Below are 18147 nucleotides of genomic sequence, written 5' to 3'. Positions count from 1 at the left end.
CTAGCGAATGTGGCTGTTCTCTGGAGTCCCCTGGGAGGTGGAGCCACTGTTTGTTCTCCAAACGGGGAACCTCTTCTCCCCATGTGGCCCACGGACCCCTTGGAACTCTTTGCCTGCTTCTGGGAATTCTACCTTCATCCCCACCAGAGCAATGCCAGGTTTGAGCTCTAGAATTTCTGACTCTGTGATCCCCTGTTTATAGAGTCCTAATGGTATTGAAACCCTCTCTTTTCTACCTGTCAGTGGTTTGGGGAACAGATTTTTTGTTCAGTCCCTTGTGTTTCCACTCTTTCTCTTTCTCTCCAGCTACCTTCAGGGGGAGTGCTTTTCTTCTATTCACTTGATGTGCCACACACACCCCCCTCCCTTTCTCTATCCTGTCTCTGCAAAAACAGCTGCCTACCCTGTGGGGCTTCTCTCTCCCCCAGTTCACCTCTTCACACCGCCCACCTGCCAGCTCCCTTATTTTCCAAGGAGTCCCCCAACATGCTCCTAAATCAGTATGGACATATTTGTCTCCCATTTTCCACCTCCCCCTGACCTTCATTGTGTAAACTGCCATTTTTTATGTTGTCTTTTTGTGCAGGCTGCTGTCTCATTAAGCGTGGCACATCACCTAGTGCTGAGTCAGCTGAGTTTTAAAGCTCCAGGCTTCAAGTTCCACTGGTTTTACAAACTCACAGAATTCAGCCCTTCTGGTTTTCAAAGCTAAACATTACTGGGATTAATCTCTGTGTGAGCTCCCTGAGATGAGGGCCCATTTCTCTGCCCTCTCCATTTGTGCAGATACCTCCCTCCTACAAGGATGCTTCCTCTGCCTTTCTGACTTTCATAATCTTTCAGGTGCAGCTCCTCCATATTTAGCTGTGGAGTTTGTTCTGCTGGTCTTTGGATTGCTCTCTGGTTTATTGACTTGGATATTTATGATATTTACTTGCAAGTGTGGGATGAGATGAAGTCAGGGGCTTCTTATTCTGCCATCTCCCCAATCTCTCCCCTACATTATCTCTTAAGATTGTCACAAAAACATCATTTCCGAATTAGAATGTCCTTTTTTAGAATCTAGGAGAACTTTCCATTCATTTTGAGCAAATGAGCTCCCTGGCTTTTCCACATCTCCAACTATGTATCCTTAAGGAGAGATTACAGATACAAATTCCTTTGAAAAGAAACAAACTTTTTTTTTTAATTTAACTGGAAATAAGAGCTTTAAAAATGGCCATGCCTGTCTCTAGTCTATTGTCAACAAAATTTCCATAATATAAATGGGGTAATGTTGCTCCTCTGTTCAAAAATCTCCAAAGGCTTCCCATCTCACATGGAATTAAAAGTTCTTACTATGGTGTACAAGGTTCTGCACAATTTGGCCCTCTGATCATTCTCTTTGACTTTATCTCCAAAAATTTCCCCCTTAATTTCTCTACTTCAGCCAAACCAACCTCCTTGCTGTTACTTGAACATAATTCTGCCTTGGGATCTTATAGAGAACTTGTTTCCCTCTGCCTCAGCTGTCTGTCTGGCTCATTTCTTCATCTACTCAAGCTTTTGCTTAAATACTGCCTTCTTCATGTGGCCTTCTCTGTGATCATCCTAGTTAAAATTTCAGCTCCTTCTTCCACACTTCCTGTCCTCATTCCACTTTTTCCAAAGTGCTTATCATGCTTTGACATCCTATATATTTTACTTATTTTTTAAATTGTCTGTCCCCACTAGAAAGTAAACTATGTGGATACGGGTCTTTGAACATTTTGGTCATGGTGTATCTCTGGTACTTAAAAGAGTGCCAAGAACATAATAAATACTAACAAACTCTTTCTTGAAAGAATTATTACAATTTTATCTGATGTTAGGACACGTATTTCTTATATAAGCATGAAACTTTCAGTCCATCCTTAACCTGGAAGATTCTCAACCATGCAGACCCAAGGGATAAGGAAGGCATTGTTATTAAATCCCTTAAGTATGTATCCATTAGGCATTTAAATTAGATTCTTTATTCACTTTAAAAAATATTGCTCTGTCTTAATGCTTTGAATACAGCAATGATGTGCACCTGGGATAACTGCCCTTGTTCTACCTTCCACCACCATCTCCAAATAACCCAAACTACACAGTATACAATAGCACAGTATGATGCCCTCATATCACTATCTACTGGAGTTATCCATGTTGGAAATATTGTTACATTTGCAATATAAATGAATCAGTTATGGTTTAACTCTACCAGGTTGGTTGAAGAATAAAGCATTCTCACTGAGAAATATGTTTTTTGAAGTGTGCATTGGAGAATTGGCAACAGTAAATCAAGTTCATAATTAATTTTTTGTCTGGACATTGGTTTGCTTGGTCTCATGTAGACTAGTTTACGTTCATTCTATCCTCAGGATTTTCTTCAGTGCAGCCTTCATGTCCTTGTTTCGTAAACTGTAAATCAGAGGGTTTAAGAAGGGAGTCACCACGGAGTAGAACAAAGTCAAAATCTTCTGAATTTCAGCTGGGTTATCAGCTGTGGGACTCACATACATTGCCAAAAGGGCTCCGAAGAATAAGCATACCACTGTCAGATGTGATCCGCAGGTGGAAAAGGCCTTCCGCAGGCCAGCAGCTGAAGGCACTTTTAACACAGCTATCAGTAAAAGAGTATAGGAGCCAAGAATATACAGAAGTGTGAGGATGATGATGAGGGAGTTCAGGACATAGAAGATGATCTCCATGACTGGAGCTGTAGCACAGGACAGAGCCATCAGTGGGTCCATATCACACATAAAGTGGTCAATGGTGTTGGGTCCACAGAAAGGCAATTGAGAGAGCTGTATAGTGGAGGCAGAGTAACTAAGGAACCCCAACACCCAGCAAAGAGACATCAAGATATAGCAGAGTTGTTGGGTCATGGTGGTTGAATAGTGCAGTGGGTGGCAGATAGCGAGGTACCGATCATATGCCATGATGCAGAGGAAATATGCCTCAGTTGTACCAAGGGAAGTAAAAAAATATAACTGGAGGAAACAGCCAACGAAAGAGATGGTTTTTGTTTCTGAGAGGAAATTGACTAGCATACTGGGCACAGTGGAGGTAATGTACAAGATTTCAAGGAAAGCAAAATTGCCTAGGAGAATATACATTGGGGTATGGAGCCGTTGGTCCAACCTCACAGCACAGACAATAATCCCGTTTCCCATTATGGTAAATATATAGATCCCCAAGAACAGTGAGAAAAGGAAACTTTGCAACTCCTGACAACCAGGGAAGCCTAGGAGGACAAACTCAGTCACAGTGCTTGTCTCTGAACTGTTCATAAATTCCAGGGCTGCAGAGGAGACAGAAAACACCATTATACAAGATATTTTGTTTCCTGGAAAACTGGTAGGAAACCTATGTAAGGTGTGTGTGTTGGCTATTTGGCAATTAGTTTGTAATAACTCATCCACTAACTCGTCAGATCTTATTTAAAAGTAACCAATCAATAATTCTGACTATCCCAAATTTCAATAAACTTAGGTTCATAACAATGGAATGATTTACATTATTTAAATTTTCATTATCAGTGGGGTTAGGTTTGAAAGGAAAATACTATCTTACCTTTGAGATTTTGGAAACTTGGAGTATTACCCACTGTTAAATGCAGTAAAGTATTTGTATTTTTTCCCCACCCATAGTTAAAAAAGCTGATAGAACAGCTTTTAGTCTGTGCTAATTTTTTAGCCAAGAATTAGGACTGCGATAACTTTTTTTTTTCTTTTTTGACATCTCTCACTAAGTAGAAAGTACTTGGCATCTCAGATATCCTAGGGCTGTGAATGTCCATTATGCTTTCTGAGCTTTTCACATCAGAATAATTTTCTCTTATAACATATTAATGAATTATAACTTTTAGCATAAAAACCAGGAGGAGGGGTCATAGTAATATTTTTCTGAAGACTTCAGCTCAGGTCATGGTCTCCCTGTCCATGGGTTTGAGCCCTGCGACGAGCTGTATGTTGCCAGCTCAGAGCCTGGAGCCTGCTTCAGATTCTCTCTTGCTGTCTCTGCCCTGCCCCTCCCTCCACCCCACACTCTGTCTCTCTCTCTGTCTCTTGAAATAAATAATTTTAAAAAAGCATAAAAAACCTCCCCTTATTAGTCAATTGAATCTTCACTATTTTAAACAAGTACAGTGTTTTGAATAATTTACCATAAATCTCTCATTAAAGTAACGTATTTGTTAAAGTAAAGTAAGTATTTACTTCAAAATATATGGTTCAGCTACTTGGAAGGATTCATTCTTATGCTGTCTACATATCATAGATGATGAGTTTTAACATTACTGATTGCAATCTCCCCTGCTCACATGCAGGAAACTCAGAATCTTCATAAACTGGGAAAAGTTAATTATCAAAAGTCAAATAGACAAACAAGCAAACGTAACGTAGCTCTAAATGTTGCAAAAGATTAATACTTCTTGCTGAACACAAATGATATTTTATGCCATTTTGGTTATACACAAACCTTATGTAAAAATATTAAATAAAATTTCTCCAAATGCAAGGATATTTTTAAACATTAAGTTATTCAATACATTTCAAACAATTTAAAATGCTTATGTATTGTCATTTCAGTTTACTAATGCTACAGATGCTGTAAATACTACATTTATCTTACCCAAATAAAATTTACTTTCAAAATGAAAAAATCTTATTTTTTAATAATTAAGAGCATGAAAAATATAGAAACAAACCAAAAAACCCCCAAAACAATCCCACTTCTTAGAATAAGCAAATTTTAACTCTTTGAAGAATTGCATACTTCTTTTCTTTAAAAATTAAAATGGGATTTTTCAAAATAGGCTGTTTATAGCATGTTTTTAAGACTTAATATACTTTAGTATTTTTTCCATTTTAAAAATAAAGCTCTACTCCATATGATCCAGTAATTCCACTTCTGGGTATTTACCTTAAGACAATGGAAACATTAATTTGAAAAGGTATATGCATGCCTATATTTATTGCGTCATTATTTATAACAGCCAATATATGAAGGCAACCTAAGTGTCCATCAGTAGATGAATGGATAAAAAAGATGTGGCTTATATACACAGTGGAATATTACTCAGCCATAAAAAAATTAAAATCTTGCCATTTGAGACAACATGTATGAACCTAGAGGGTATTATGCTAAGTGAAGTAAGTCATACAGAGTAAGAAAAACACCATATGATTTCACTTGTATGTGGAATCTAAAACCAAAATGAACATCAAAAATATAGAAATAGACTCATAAATATAGACAACAAACTGATGATTGCCAGTGTGGAGGGGCTTGGGGGAGTAGGGGAAATAAGAGAATTAAGAGGCACAAATTTCCAGTTATAAAATGACTTTTCACAGGGTGAAAAGTACATCATAGGGAATGTAGTCAATAATATTGTAATAACATTGTATGGTGCCAGACAGTAACTATTTTTATGGTGATGGGCATTAAAAAAATTTTTTTTATGTTTATTTATTTTTGAGAGAGAGAGAGAGAGAGAGAGAGAGACAGAGTGTGAGTGGGGGAGGGGCAGAGAGCGAGAGGGAGACACAGAATCTGAGGCAGGCTCTAGGCTCTGAGCTGTCAGCACAGAGCCTGATGGAGGGCTTGAACCCATGAACTGTGAGATCATGACCTGAGCCAAAGTCAGACACTTAACCAACTGAGACACCCAGGGGCCCCATATAGTGGTAAGCATTTTGTAATGTAGGTAATTGTCAAATCACTTTGTTGTACACCTGAAACTAATATATACTTCAACTACAATTGAAATTTAAAAATATATATTATAGCTCTATATCATCAGTTCAATGGCTGCATTGTCTTCCATAGATTTAATCAACTCCCTTGTGATAGATTTAGATGATCAATGTTTTATATTATAAGCACTTTATTAGTATTCTTAAACACATATTTTAAGATACTTGACCTATAAAGTGAGCTTGTAATGATTAAAAAATTAATAGGCTAATCAATTTTTTACATCCTAGTTTTTGATGATGAAGATTTCTAGATATCTTTTTGATATTTACTAAAGTCATCAAGTCAGAACTTATTTATTTATTTATTTATTTATTTATTTATTTATTTATTTATTATTTAAGTTTATTTATTTTGAGAGAAAGCATGAGCAGGGGAGGGGCAGAGAGGGAGAAGGAGAAAATCCAAGCAGGCTCCGCACTGTTAGTGCACAGCCCAACGCAGTGTTCAAACTCATGAACCGTGAGATCATGACCTGAGCCAAGATCAAGAGTCAGACGCTCAACCTACTGAGCCACACAGGCACCCCAAAACTATTTAAAAACAAAAATAATTTTTTCTTTGAGTATAACAATGTTACATTATTTTCAGGTGTATAGTACAGTGATTCACCAACTTTATATGTTAAGCTATTCTCACCACAAGTGTAGTTATCATGTGTCACTGTAGAATGCTGTTGCAATACCATTGACTATATTGCCTGTGCTGTAACTTTTATTCCCATGACTTATTCCTTAACTGGAATACTGTATCTTCCATTCCCCTTCACTTATTTGCCCTATCTCTCCACCTCCCTACCCTCTAATAGCCATGAATTTGTTCTCTGCATTTATAGGTCTGATTCTGCTTTTTGTTTGTTTATTCATTCTGTTTTTTAGATTCTGCATAGAAGTGAGATCATATGATATTTGAGTTTCTCTGTCTTTACCTATAAGATAAATTCCTGCTTAATATTTCTATAGAATGTTATGGATGTCTCTACTAGAGCATGTGCATAATGACTAAATCATGTATTTATGTTTCCTTCCCTCTAGCTTGACAACTTTTATAATTAAGTAATGATGTTACTTTATCTTTATATTCTCAGTTGATTGAGTTTCTGGTGCATAGTAGGCATTTATTGAGTGAATTAGTGGTTGGGTAAATTTTGGTCTTGCCAATCCTATCACAATAAAGCTCATCTACTGAATTTATGGGCTATCACTGAGCGTCCAATCTGAACATCATTGGACAGAGTCTTATGTGACTTGTAGCAAGGTCATGTTTAAACCCGTGGCCCATTAATCCCTTCTTGCCTCGTATCTCAGTCATGTTTGAGTGTTCATTCTAAATATAAGCCTGCTTAGTTATTTACCCTTTTTTATATTTTCAAATCTATAATCACCATTCTGCTTAATACCTCTTGTTTCATCTGTTTCTTTCTAAGAGTTTCCTGTCCCTTTTGTACATTTCTTGGTGAATGGCTCCACTCTTGGCATTTGCTAAAGCAAAAAACTTGAGAATCATTCCAGGCACTTTCTAATTCTGTCACTTCTCATAGGCTGTCAATCACCATATCCTGTTGATTTTCCCTACCAAATGTTTTTCAAATCTGTCTTGGGCACATAGATCAATGTAAACGCTTTCTTTGTTTGGATGGTCCAGTAGTGGAGTGGAGCTGCTGTACATATAACCTAGAAAGAAAAAATGGGCCTCTCTGATGGACTAGGAATGTATTTTTAGGAGGAAAGCGGCTGCTTTGGTGAGGACGAGATCACCCACCTGACAATAGCTATGTGGTGACATACCATAGCTGGATCAGGTTCACAACTGATTGGCTCAGTCCAGTAATATATAACTCAGTGGTCCTCTTATATAACTGTAGTTAGAGGAAAATAAATGATAACATCTAGATTGATTTGGGATCAAAAACCATATGACGTACTGTATGCTCTTAAGTGAGGCAGCACCTATTTTTCAGAGCTTTTGTGAAAATACTGTTGAACATGTATGCCTAGTACAGTTCCTGGAATATACTAGTATAATAATATTACCAACAACTATGATTACCAAGTAACTAGGATAATTTTTTTTAACATAACCATTTAAAAACCCAAATGGAAACCAATATTAAATAAACCTAAAAAATGGTTAAAAAGTCAGTAGGTTCCAGTGCATCACATAGCAGAGCTATGGGTAGCTCTCTTTGGTTGCTCAGGTTTTTTTATTTTACTAACTTTCTTATATATTCTGGTACTTAAAGACATAGAGCTTTGTCTGATATAAAAGAAGAAGACATTAAAAGATAGTAGTGTTAACAATTCAAGATGTAGAAAAATGGTTAAAGGAAGGGCATTATATTACCTGTGATGTGCATAAGACTAACTGGGAATAAGTTATATTTAATTGAGGGCATTGTAGAAAATGAGTTATTGAGTACAACGTTGAACAGTTTCTAAAACAAAATTATGTAACTTATCAAATTTCTGAATAATGAGGCATTCTTTTATGAATCACTAGGCAAGAAAATTTCAGGGATTGTTAAGCTGAGGGAGATCTGAGTAGCTGGGCACTGGAGTCAACAGTTCATGTAACATAACTTATTATGTTATGGGAGATATTGTGGATGAAATCACATATCCAGAGGCATGAAACCCACCCAAGTTTGCCAAAATGTATTAATTTTAAAATGGGATTTTACTGGAGCTAGAATTCCATTTATGGATGTCTTAGAAAAAGTGCAATGATGCCTAGACAGAAAAGTTACTTACCCTTCATGATAGGTCTAAGTGTGGAGAAAGCTGGGAGTCAACTCTGAGTTGATATCTTCTTATTGATTCCTCTCTTTCCTTTATGTGAAATCAAAATGGGGGGAGCCTGACCTTGAGAATCATGGGATAGACAAAATTAACTTCTGACACTCCCTTTCTTCCCTTCCTGAAGTGCTCCAAAGAAACAGTTATAGTATTAGGGTACTTCTGTTGGGCAATAGGATAGCCAGTGGAAAGAAGTACACAGCCCTACAATCTATCCTTGAGGTGCGGACCTCCATTGACATATCAATATTTTCATCAAGAGCTGTATGAGAGACCTCAATCACCCCCAAGCACCTGGATCTTTCATTTGTCTCACTCAGCAGAGGAAATTCAATAGGTGAATTTTATATATTGGTTACTTTTGTTTTAAAATAGCTGAACAAAGTAAGATATAAACTTCATGAGGAGATTTTGAGAAGGGGTGCAGATAAATAAATGCATAGGATGTATTATTGAGACTCTCAAGGGTACAATTAAAGTTTCATCATAGAGATTATTATGAAGTTTTCAGTCTCCCCTTGGGATGGTTTATGACTCCCACAAGACCCCTTGGTGTAGCATCCTTTCTTTATCCATAGTCTTCATACAGTTTGGGTTAAATTGGCTCCTAGAGTGAAGGTAGGAATAATGTCTAAAAGGCAATGATGAGGTGTCTATATGTGGATTTCTAGAGAATTTCTTTTTGTTTTCAGAAGTCTTTTTCACTGTGAAATATAGAAAATGTTCACAACATACATTATTTATACTCTGGGAGAGTATTTTCTTTACATACTTACATTGCAAATTTTTGCTTCCAGTCCTTAGTTACTGATAGACTATTTTATTTTATTTATTTTATTTTAATTTTCATTTTAGAGAAAATGTGAGCAGGGGAGAGCGACAGAGGGAGAGAGGGAGAGAGGGAGAGAGGGAGAAAATCCTAAGCAGTCTTCATGCTCAATATGGAGCTTGATTCTGGGGCTCAATCCCATGACTCTGGGATCATGACTTGAGCCCAAATCAAGTCAAACACTCAACTGACCAAGACATCCAGGTGTCCCAAGACTGTTTTCTATCTGTCTTATCTGTTCTTTGTTTCTTCTTTCTTGCCTTCTTTCATATTATTCATGTATTTTTATGTCATTTTCCTCTATTACCTCTTTTTGATGGTTTTATAATATTTTTTATTGTGGTAAAATATATATAACATAAAAATAACCATTTTAAAGTGTATGGTCTTGAGGCATTACACACATTACTATTGTAATGCAACCACCACCAACATCCATCTCCAGAACTTTTCATTATCCCAAACTGAAGCTCTATGCCCACTAAACAATAACTTCCCATTCCACTCTCCCATAGCTGCTGGCAATATGTTGGGGAAGTTGGAGAAAATCGTATGTGAAGTCCAAATCCAAGCAACAGCTGAACCATGGCCATAAACTTCCGGGGATGGCTGATTTTTGATTTTCCTTTTGAATGGTGTCAGGTTTAGTTCTGGTCCGTAATTACTTGAGGATGAAGACCACTATGGGTTCCAGCTTCATGTGAGCCCTGGGTTCCCATCTCCATCTCTGCAGCCAGGCACTGCCATGAAGCATAATGATTTTATCTATAGGCAAGTGCATTCTGAACATGACCAGTGCTTACCATTCAGACTTCCAAAAATTTTTTTGAATTAGGAGTTTCCTATTGACTCTTCATATTGTCAGTATTTTCAAGTTTTATTTTTCTTAATGCAGTATTTTTGAGGGGCACCTGGCTGGCTCAGTCAGTAGAGCATGTGATTCTTGATCTCATGGTCATGTGTTCAAGCCCACGTTGGGCATAGAGATTACTTAAAAAAAAAAATCAGTATTTTTCTTTATTCTTATCAGGATGGTAGATTGAAGTAACCACCTTTGTATTATGAAAATTTGTGTTTACTAAAATTTTGTAAATAATATTTCAATTTGGGCTTTAATTTACATTGCATTTTACAGCCATTTTGTTTTGGGGAGCTCATTAATCTCTGGGAGTAGTTAGCTGTATAGTGGCTTATAGAAGATTTTCTGTAAGTACTTATATTCTTGCTCTAAAAAAATTAAAAATTATTTATTTATTTTTAAATTTGAGTATAGTTGACACTCAATGTTATATTGGTTTCAGGTACAACATAGTGGTTCAACAACTTTATTTAAAAAAATTTAATTCTAGTGTAGTCAACATACAGTGTTATGTTGATGTTAGGTATATAATGTGGTGATTTAACAATTCTATACATTACTCGGTGCTTGTCGATAATATGTTATGATATGCTCACCAAAAGTGTAGCTACCACTTGTCACCATTCAATGATATTACAATACCATTGACTATATTCCCTTTTCTGTGCCTTTTATTCTCATGACTTACTCATTCCGTAACTGGAAGCCTATATCTCCCATTCCCCTTCACAGGTTTTGCCCACCCCTCTACCTCTCTCCCTTCTGTCAACCATCAGTTTGTTCTCTGTATTTATAGGTCTGATTCTGCTTTTTCTTCATTTATTCATTTGTTTTGTTTTTTAGATCCCACACAGAAGTGAAATCATATCATATTTGCCTTTCTTTGTCTGACTTATTTCACATAGTATAATAATGGACCTTTAGGTCCATCCATTGTCACAAAGGGCAATATCTCATTTTTTTATGGGTGAGTAATATTTCATTGTATGTATATACCATGTCTTCTTGATCTATTCATTTATTGATGGATGTTTAGGTTGCTTCCATATCTTGACTATTGTAAACAATGCTTCAATTAACATTAAGCATGCATGTTTCTTTTGAATTAGTATTTTTGTTTTTTGGAGTAAATACCCAGTACTGGAATTATTAGATTATATAGTATTTCTATTATTAATTTTTTGAGGAAACTCCATACTGTTTTCCACAGTCTGTTTTTGTGCCAGTACCATACCGTTTCAATTACTATAGCTTTGTGGTATATTTCAAAATCTAGAATTGTGATACCTCCAGTTTTGTTATTCTTTATTGGGATTGCTTTGGCTATTTGGAGTCTTTTGTGGTTCCATACAAACTTTAAAATCATTTGTTCTAGTTCTGTGAAAAGTGCTGTTGGTATTTCAATAGGGATTGAATCCATAGATTGCTTTGGGTTGTATGGAAATTTTAGCAGTATTACTTCTTCAAAAACATGAGCATGGACTATCTTTCAATTTGTTTGTCATCTTCAATATCTTTCATGAATGTTTTATAATATTCAGAGTACAGGTCTTTCACCTCCTTAGTGATGTTTATTCCTAGGTATCTTATTCTTTTTGGTGCAGCTGTAATAATTGGGATTGTTTCCTTAATTTTTCTTTCTACACTTATTAATGTATAGAAACACAATTGATTTCTCAGAATTAATTTTGTGTCCTGAAAGTTTACTGATTTAATTTATTCTAATAGCTTTTTTGTAGATTCTTTAGGGCTTTCTAAAAATAGTATCATGTCATCTGCAAATAGTGACAGTTTATCTTCTTTACCAGCACAGATGCTTTTTATTAAAGTGCTTTTATTTTGTAGCCTGAGGTGTACTTACAAAAAGACAATGCCCTATGATTAGCTATGCTTAAAACTTCTTTCACATGACACAGATCCATGCTTACACACCTGCTACTTATCACGATCTTTCATAGCATTTGGTTCTCACCTCTCATTGCATGTGTACCATTTAATAAAAAAGAAAACCCTTGCAATATTTTTATGCCTCTGTATCACGAGACTGTGAGCCCTTTGAGGGAAGAAAATGTCTCTTATATACTTCTGGATCAAATTTATTTCCAGGCTCAGTGTCTTGGATTGTAGGTGCTCAACAACAAAAACAAGAATATATAGTTGAACAATGAAAAAGAGGATGTCTAAATATAAATGTTATAAGGTAGTTACAGTTTGTCACAGTATATTTGTAGAAACCCTAACAGGAAAAAGACATGTCTCTTATTTTCTCTGAAGTACCAAAAATTCTGAGTAAAAAAATGTTAAGATGTTCTTTGGACACTACTTCAAATTTTCTATAAGTGAATAGGCTCCTAAGGAATCCTAGAATTGTTGGGGGTGGGTGGGTGGGAATGATTTTTTAGATCTAATTATCAGAAAGCTGCTCTAGGGGTACCTGGGCAGCTCAGTGGGTTAAGTCTCCGACTCTTAATTTCAGCTCAGGTCAAGGTTTGTGAGTTTGACCATGTGGAGTCTGATTGATATTCTCTTTCTTTCTCTCCCTGTCTCTACCCCCCACCCTGCCTCAAGTAAATAAATATAATAAACTTAAAAAAGAAAATTAATCCAGGAAGTTATTCTTTGTCTAAAAACAATTGTATCATTATTTATTTTTAAATAAATAATACAGCCATACAACAAAGAATGTAAAGAGTTCAAAAGGGGGTATGAAGAAAACCGCTCCTTTGTCTCTTGTTCTTCAGACACCAAAGTCTTGTCATTTAAATTTTTTTTTTCAACGTTTATTTATTTTTTTTGGGACAGAGAGAGACAGAGCATGAACGGGGGAGGGGCAGAGAGAGAGGGAGACACAGAATCGGAAACAGGCTCCAGGCTCTGAGCCATCAGCCCAGAGCCTGACGCGGGGCTCGAACTCACGGACCGCGAGATCGTGACCTGGCTGAAGTCGGACGCTTAACCGACTGCGCCACCCAGGCACCCCCAAAGTCTTGTCATTTAAAGCAACCACTGTTATCAGTCTCTAGATCTCCTTCAGGAGATAGTCTATACATTACATGAAAGGTAGTTACTCTCAGCTACTCACCTCGCTTTCTTCACTCAACAATATATCTTGGATGCCAACTATACTTCAATAATAATAATAATAAGCCCCAAAATACAACATATCTTGGAGATACTATATAACATTACATATAAGATTTAAGGTAGTATGACTGAACCATAGTTTATTTAACTAGTCTTCTCTTAATGGGAATTGAAATTTTTCTCAACATTTTACAATATAATATACAGTTATAGCAATAATGCAATGAATATTCTTATACTTTCATCATTTCCTACATATGTGAGAACATCTGTAGACTGAGTAACTTAGAAGTTGGGTTTATGGGTTTCAGGGTGTATATATTCTAAATTTTGATCAAAGTTGTCTAATTGTCCTGTATAGAGTTTGTAAAATTTATACTTTACCAGCAAGTGTCAGAGAAGTTACCATCCTCAACCATACAATGGTTATCAAACTGCTTGGTCTTTGTCACTCTGATGGGTTAAAAATGAAATAGGCTTATTCTGCCTTTATCTTTTTTATGAATGAATTTGTGCTCTTACCATATGTTTAAGGATATTTTCTGTATGTTGTTTATATCCTTTTGCTTATTTTCCTACTGGGATATTGTTCTGTTCTCTTACTGTTCATAGACCTTTATGCACATCAAGGAAACATTATTTGACAAATAATTGAGACATCCTAAATTATTGATGGGCAAATAATGAAAAGTCTTCAAGACAGAAATATAGGGTGAGTTGGTAACAAAAAAGCAACTTGGGTTAATGAAAAGGGTGGTCGATAGGAAATTTTTGTTTTTTACCATTAAAGTTATTATCCTTAGCACATCACTCCTGATTCCTAACCATCATTTTCTTCTTATGCAGATCAGGGTGTTGAATTGGTGAAGACATTTCAATATTAACATTACCTTTCATTTAGGACCTAGGAGGGAGTTCAAGGGGAACTAGGGCAAGTGACTAATACAATTCCTGAGTAAATACTTTTACTGATGTACAATTCCTGAGCACCTCCTATACAGAAAAAAAAGTTTAAATCTGTTCTCTGTTGTTTTGGTTTTACCTCTTATTTTACTGTAAGCAGGGATCTCCCTCCTTCACCTGCTTCTCTTTGGGAATCTGCAGCTGCTTGCAATGAAAAGAAAAGCAGGTCTGTATCCCAGACTTGTGTTTATTCAGTCCCTATATCCACTCATCTCTGATTTGCCTCTGAGTTTTTGCATGATTTTGTTACAAGATCATTTTTGGAAAGTGAAGGAAGTGAGTCAGTGTAGAATTTAGGTGTAATAGAAGCAATAGAAAAGCATTTCTGGTTATGGTCATGACTAGCATCATGTATTAAACTAACCTTGCCGCCAAAAGTAACCATACAATCTGGGCAGAATACCTAACACAATCATTTGAAGGTACTGAAGAGCAGCCAACACAGGCAAGAATTCAGGGGCTACAGTTCCAAGAAGGGAAAGACAAGGAAATGAGTTCCACATTCACCTTGGGTGCTTTCTCTTGAGTATGTTCGACAATTCACTGGATGGGGGTACTATGGGGAAATGGAGAGATGTGGGAAAGAATGAGGGGAAGGAAGAATAAAGTCTCAGCAGAAAGCAGTAGTTTCACTGAACTGAGAAGATAAAGGATTTGGTGTTTGTGGCTGCTAAAGAAACTGGAGTTTGAGAAACAAATCCTGGAGAGAGGAGGACCACAGAGAAGTGAGACTCAACATATGATGCAGTATCCCTTCAAGACATTTTTTTCTTTAATTTCTAAGCCATTAACATGCAAATCGGTTTTCAAGAAATCTAGCAGAAAGCAAAACTGGGAGTCTAAAGAGCTGAGCAGAAGTTTCAGGAGCATGGGGTTCAAGGAGTACAGAAATAGGAAACCAGGGCCCACTAAAGGGTGGAGGGGTCCAGGCTTGGAGATGAGACTCAGGCTCTGTTCATGGAGTAAGAGTCAATTCTGGGAATAAAGGCAAAACTGGCCTAGGCTATTTTTGTACTTAAACATAGTCCTTAAATGAGATCAAAGTGATCTGCCTCTACTTTCTCTACTGCTACAAGAAAACTTAACTTTTGTGGATTTACTGTACCTATTGTCTTCACAGTTTTTGAAGTATAATGTTCAGCATTCAATTAAAAAAACCTGCATGCTAAGAAACAGGATAAATGATTAAGAACCAAGTGAAGCAGTAAGCAACAGACACATGCTTACAAGCGCTTGAGGTTTTTGGTTAATACTAGGATGAACAATTACTGGAATAAACTAGTTTTTTTTTTTATGTTAAACATCACTAATCATCAGGGAAATGTAAATCAAAACCATAATGATATATATCACCTCACACCTGTCAGAATGGCTAAAATAAAAAACACAAGAAACAAGTATTGGCTGAGGAAATGGAGAAAAAAGAACCCTTGTGCACTGTTGGTGGGAATGTAAATTTGTGCAGCGACTGTGGAAAACAATATGGAGGTTCCTCAAAAAATTAAAAATAGAAGTACCATATGATCCAGTAATTCCACTACTGGATATTTAACTAGGGAAAACAAAAACACTAACTTGATATACACATCCCTGTTTATTGCACCATTATTTACAACAACTAAGACATGGGAGTAACCTAAGTGTAAATCAATAGATGAATGGATAAGGAAAATATTCACAATGGAATATTACACAACCACAAAAAAGGATGAGATCTTGTCATTTGATTCAACATGGATGGACCTGGAGGTTTCTTTGCTAACTGAAATAAGTCAGAGAAAGACAAATACCATATAATTCCACTCAAAAATGGTATTTTAAAAATGAACAAGCAAACATAAAGCAGAATTAGACTTATAAATACAGAGAACAAACTGATGGTTGCAGGGGTGGAGGGGGATGGGGGTTGGGAAAGATGGGTGAAGAAGAGAGAAAGATACAGACTTCCAGTAATGGAATGAGTAAATCACAGGAATAAAAAGCAGAGCATAAGGAATACAATCAATGATATAGTAACAGTGATTTAATGAGACAGATGGTAGCTATACTCGTGAACATAGCATAGTGTATAAGCTTGTCAATCTGCTAAGTTATATGCCTGAAATTAATGTAATATTGTGTCAAATACACTCAAATTTAAAAAAAATTTTTTTTTAACATTTATTTATTTTTGAGACAGAGAGAGACAGAGCATGAACGAGGGAGGGGCAGAGAGAGAGGGAGACACAGAATCAGAAGCAGGCTCCAGGCTCTGAGCCATCAGCCCAGAGCCTGATGCCGCGCTCGAACTCACGGACGGTGAGATCGTGACCCGAGCCGAAGTCGGACGCTTGACCGACTGAGCCACCCAGGCGCCCCTCAAATTTTTTTTAAAAACTAGTTTTTTTTTTTTTTACCTGAAAATAAGTTAAATACAATTTTTGTAAATGTTTGTAAGTAAGTTAAATATAATATTGGGCTGTAATTTCCCAAGAGCCTTTTTGATGAACACTTTTTATATTTCCAGAAATTTCTGCAGGGCATTTTTCATATCTTTGTTCCTAAGACTGTATATCACTGGATTAAGGAATGGGGTCACAACAGAATAAAACAGAGTCACAATCTTCTGTGTTCCAGCTTCATGCTCAGATGTTGGGCTCCCATACATGACCAGTACTGAGCCATAGAACAGTGAAACCACGGCCAGATGAGACCCACAGGTGGAGAAAGCCTTTCTTTTCCCAGATGCTGAAGGGACTTTCAACACTGCTCTTAGGACCAGAGCATAGGATCCCATGATGAAGAGAAACGGAATAACGAGAGGCAGAGGACTTAAAGTGGAGAAGATAATCTCTACCACAGGAGCTTTTTTGCAGGTGAGTGTTAGAAGAGGACCTGGATCACAGAGGAAGTGGTCAATTATCCTGGATCCACAGAAGGACATTTGTGAGATGATGATGATGGGAATCAAGAACCAGAGGAAACCAAATACCCAGCAGCTTACCACAAGATTGGTGCAGAGACGTCCAGTCATAACGGTTGGATAGTGTAGAGGCCGGCAGATGGCAAGGTACCGATCAAATGCCATAATGGCCAAGAAGAAGCATTCTGTAGAACCCAAGGAGAAGAAAAAGTAGAACTGGAGAAAGCACCCAGAGAAGGAGATGACCTTGGTGTCAGAGAGGAAGTTGGCTAACATGTTGGGGACAGTGGAGGTGACATACCAGATCTCTAGGAAGGAGAAGTTGGCGAGCAAGATGTACATGGGGGTGTGGAGTCTCTGATCCCAGCGCACAGCACAGATGATGGACCCATTGCCCATGAGGGTCAGGAGGTAGACAACAGAGAAGAGCACAAAGAGGAGGATCTGCCCCTCCCTGGAGCAAGGGAAGCCCAGGAGGATGAAGCCAGAGATGGTGCTGGAGGTGGTGGGGGTGTTGGAGATATTCATGTATCTGGGAGCTGTAAAATAAACCATCAAATTATTGAATGACTGTAAAGACACATGAGGCCCCAGATTATATTTAAACAATTTTGGGAAAGAAAATAAAGACATGTATGTTAATAGTTACCTTTTCTCTTTGAAATTGAAATAATTGACCTGGGTTGCTTTTTATTCTCATTCACATTTTCACTGTGGAATCAAGAAAACTTTGGTTAGAATTGATAAGGTCTTGAAGGAGAGTGTTTTAGAGGTGTTTTAAGGTTATGTTAGACCTTATGCTTAACAGAGTTTCTATCTACCTACTTACCTACCTACATATCCTTTCAAAAATGGAATTTTTCCATTTTTAAAAGAGGTGACATCATTGCAGTTGTGGCAGAAACTGAGTCAAACTCGTTAGTTATGTTACACAAACTCAGAACTTTTT

At 36.9% G+C, this 18147-nt stretch overlaps 2 protein-coding genes across 2 annotated transcripts; both read right to left on the bottom strand.

The window, feature by feature from the left end:
* Window positions 1–3332, bottom strand: LOC121031360 (olfactory receptor 11H4-like). Its single transcript, XM_040476470.1, has 3 exons — window positions 2384–3332; window positions 1339–1403; window positions 1–192 (listed from the first exon to the last, which is right to left on the bottom strand). The coding sequence occupies exons 1-3, from the start codon at window positions 3330–3332 to the stop codon at window positions 1–3; spliced, it is 1206 nt and encodes a 401-aa protein (XP_040332404.1).
* Window positions 3333–16790: 13458 nt separating this feature from the next.
* LOC121031238 (olfactory receptor 11G2-like) lies at window positions 16791–17753 on the bottom strand. The gene has a single exon (XM_040476428.1). It carries the CDS (start codon window positions 17751–17753, stop codon window positions 16791–16793), a length of 963 nt encoding a protein of 320 aa, XP_040332362.1.
* Between the last annotated feature and the right edge of the window lie 394 nt (window positions 17754–18147).

Source organism: Herpailurus yagouaroundi, unplaced genomic scaffold (assembly GCF_014898765.1).
Source record: "Herpailurus yagouaroundi ecotype Mexico unplaced genomic scaffold, PumYag 141, whole genome shotgun sequence".
Taxonomy (NCBI): domain Eukaryota; kingdom Metazoa; phylum Chordata; class Mammalia; order Carnivora; family Felidae; genus Herpailurus; species Herpailurus yagouaroundi.
This window is presented reverse-complemented; position numbering and strand designations above follow the sequence as displayed.

Bases quoted from the DNA above. Each gene is read 5' to 3' on its own strand.
- LOC121031238 (XM_040476428.1), bottom strand. From the start codon at position 17,753: ATGGTTTATTTTACAGCTCCCAGATACATGAATATCTCCAACACCCCC.
- LOC121031360 (XM_040476470.1), bottom strand. From the start codon at position 3,332: ATGGTGTTTTCTGTCTCCTCTGCAGCCCTGGAATTTATGAACAGTTCA. The intron at 1,404-2,383 runs TGAGGATAGAAT...TTAAGGGGGAAA, and splicing joins GGCTGCACTGAAGAAAATCC to TTTTTGGAGATAAAGTCAAA. The intron at 193-1,338 runs GTAAGAACTTTT...CTCTATAAACAG, and splicing joins GCAGAACCTTGTACACCATA to GGGATCACAGAGTCAGAAAT.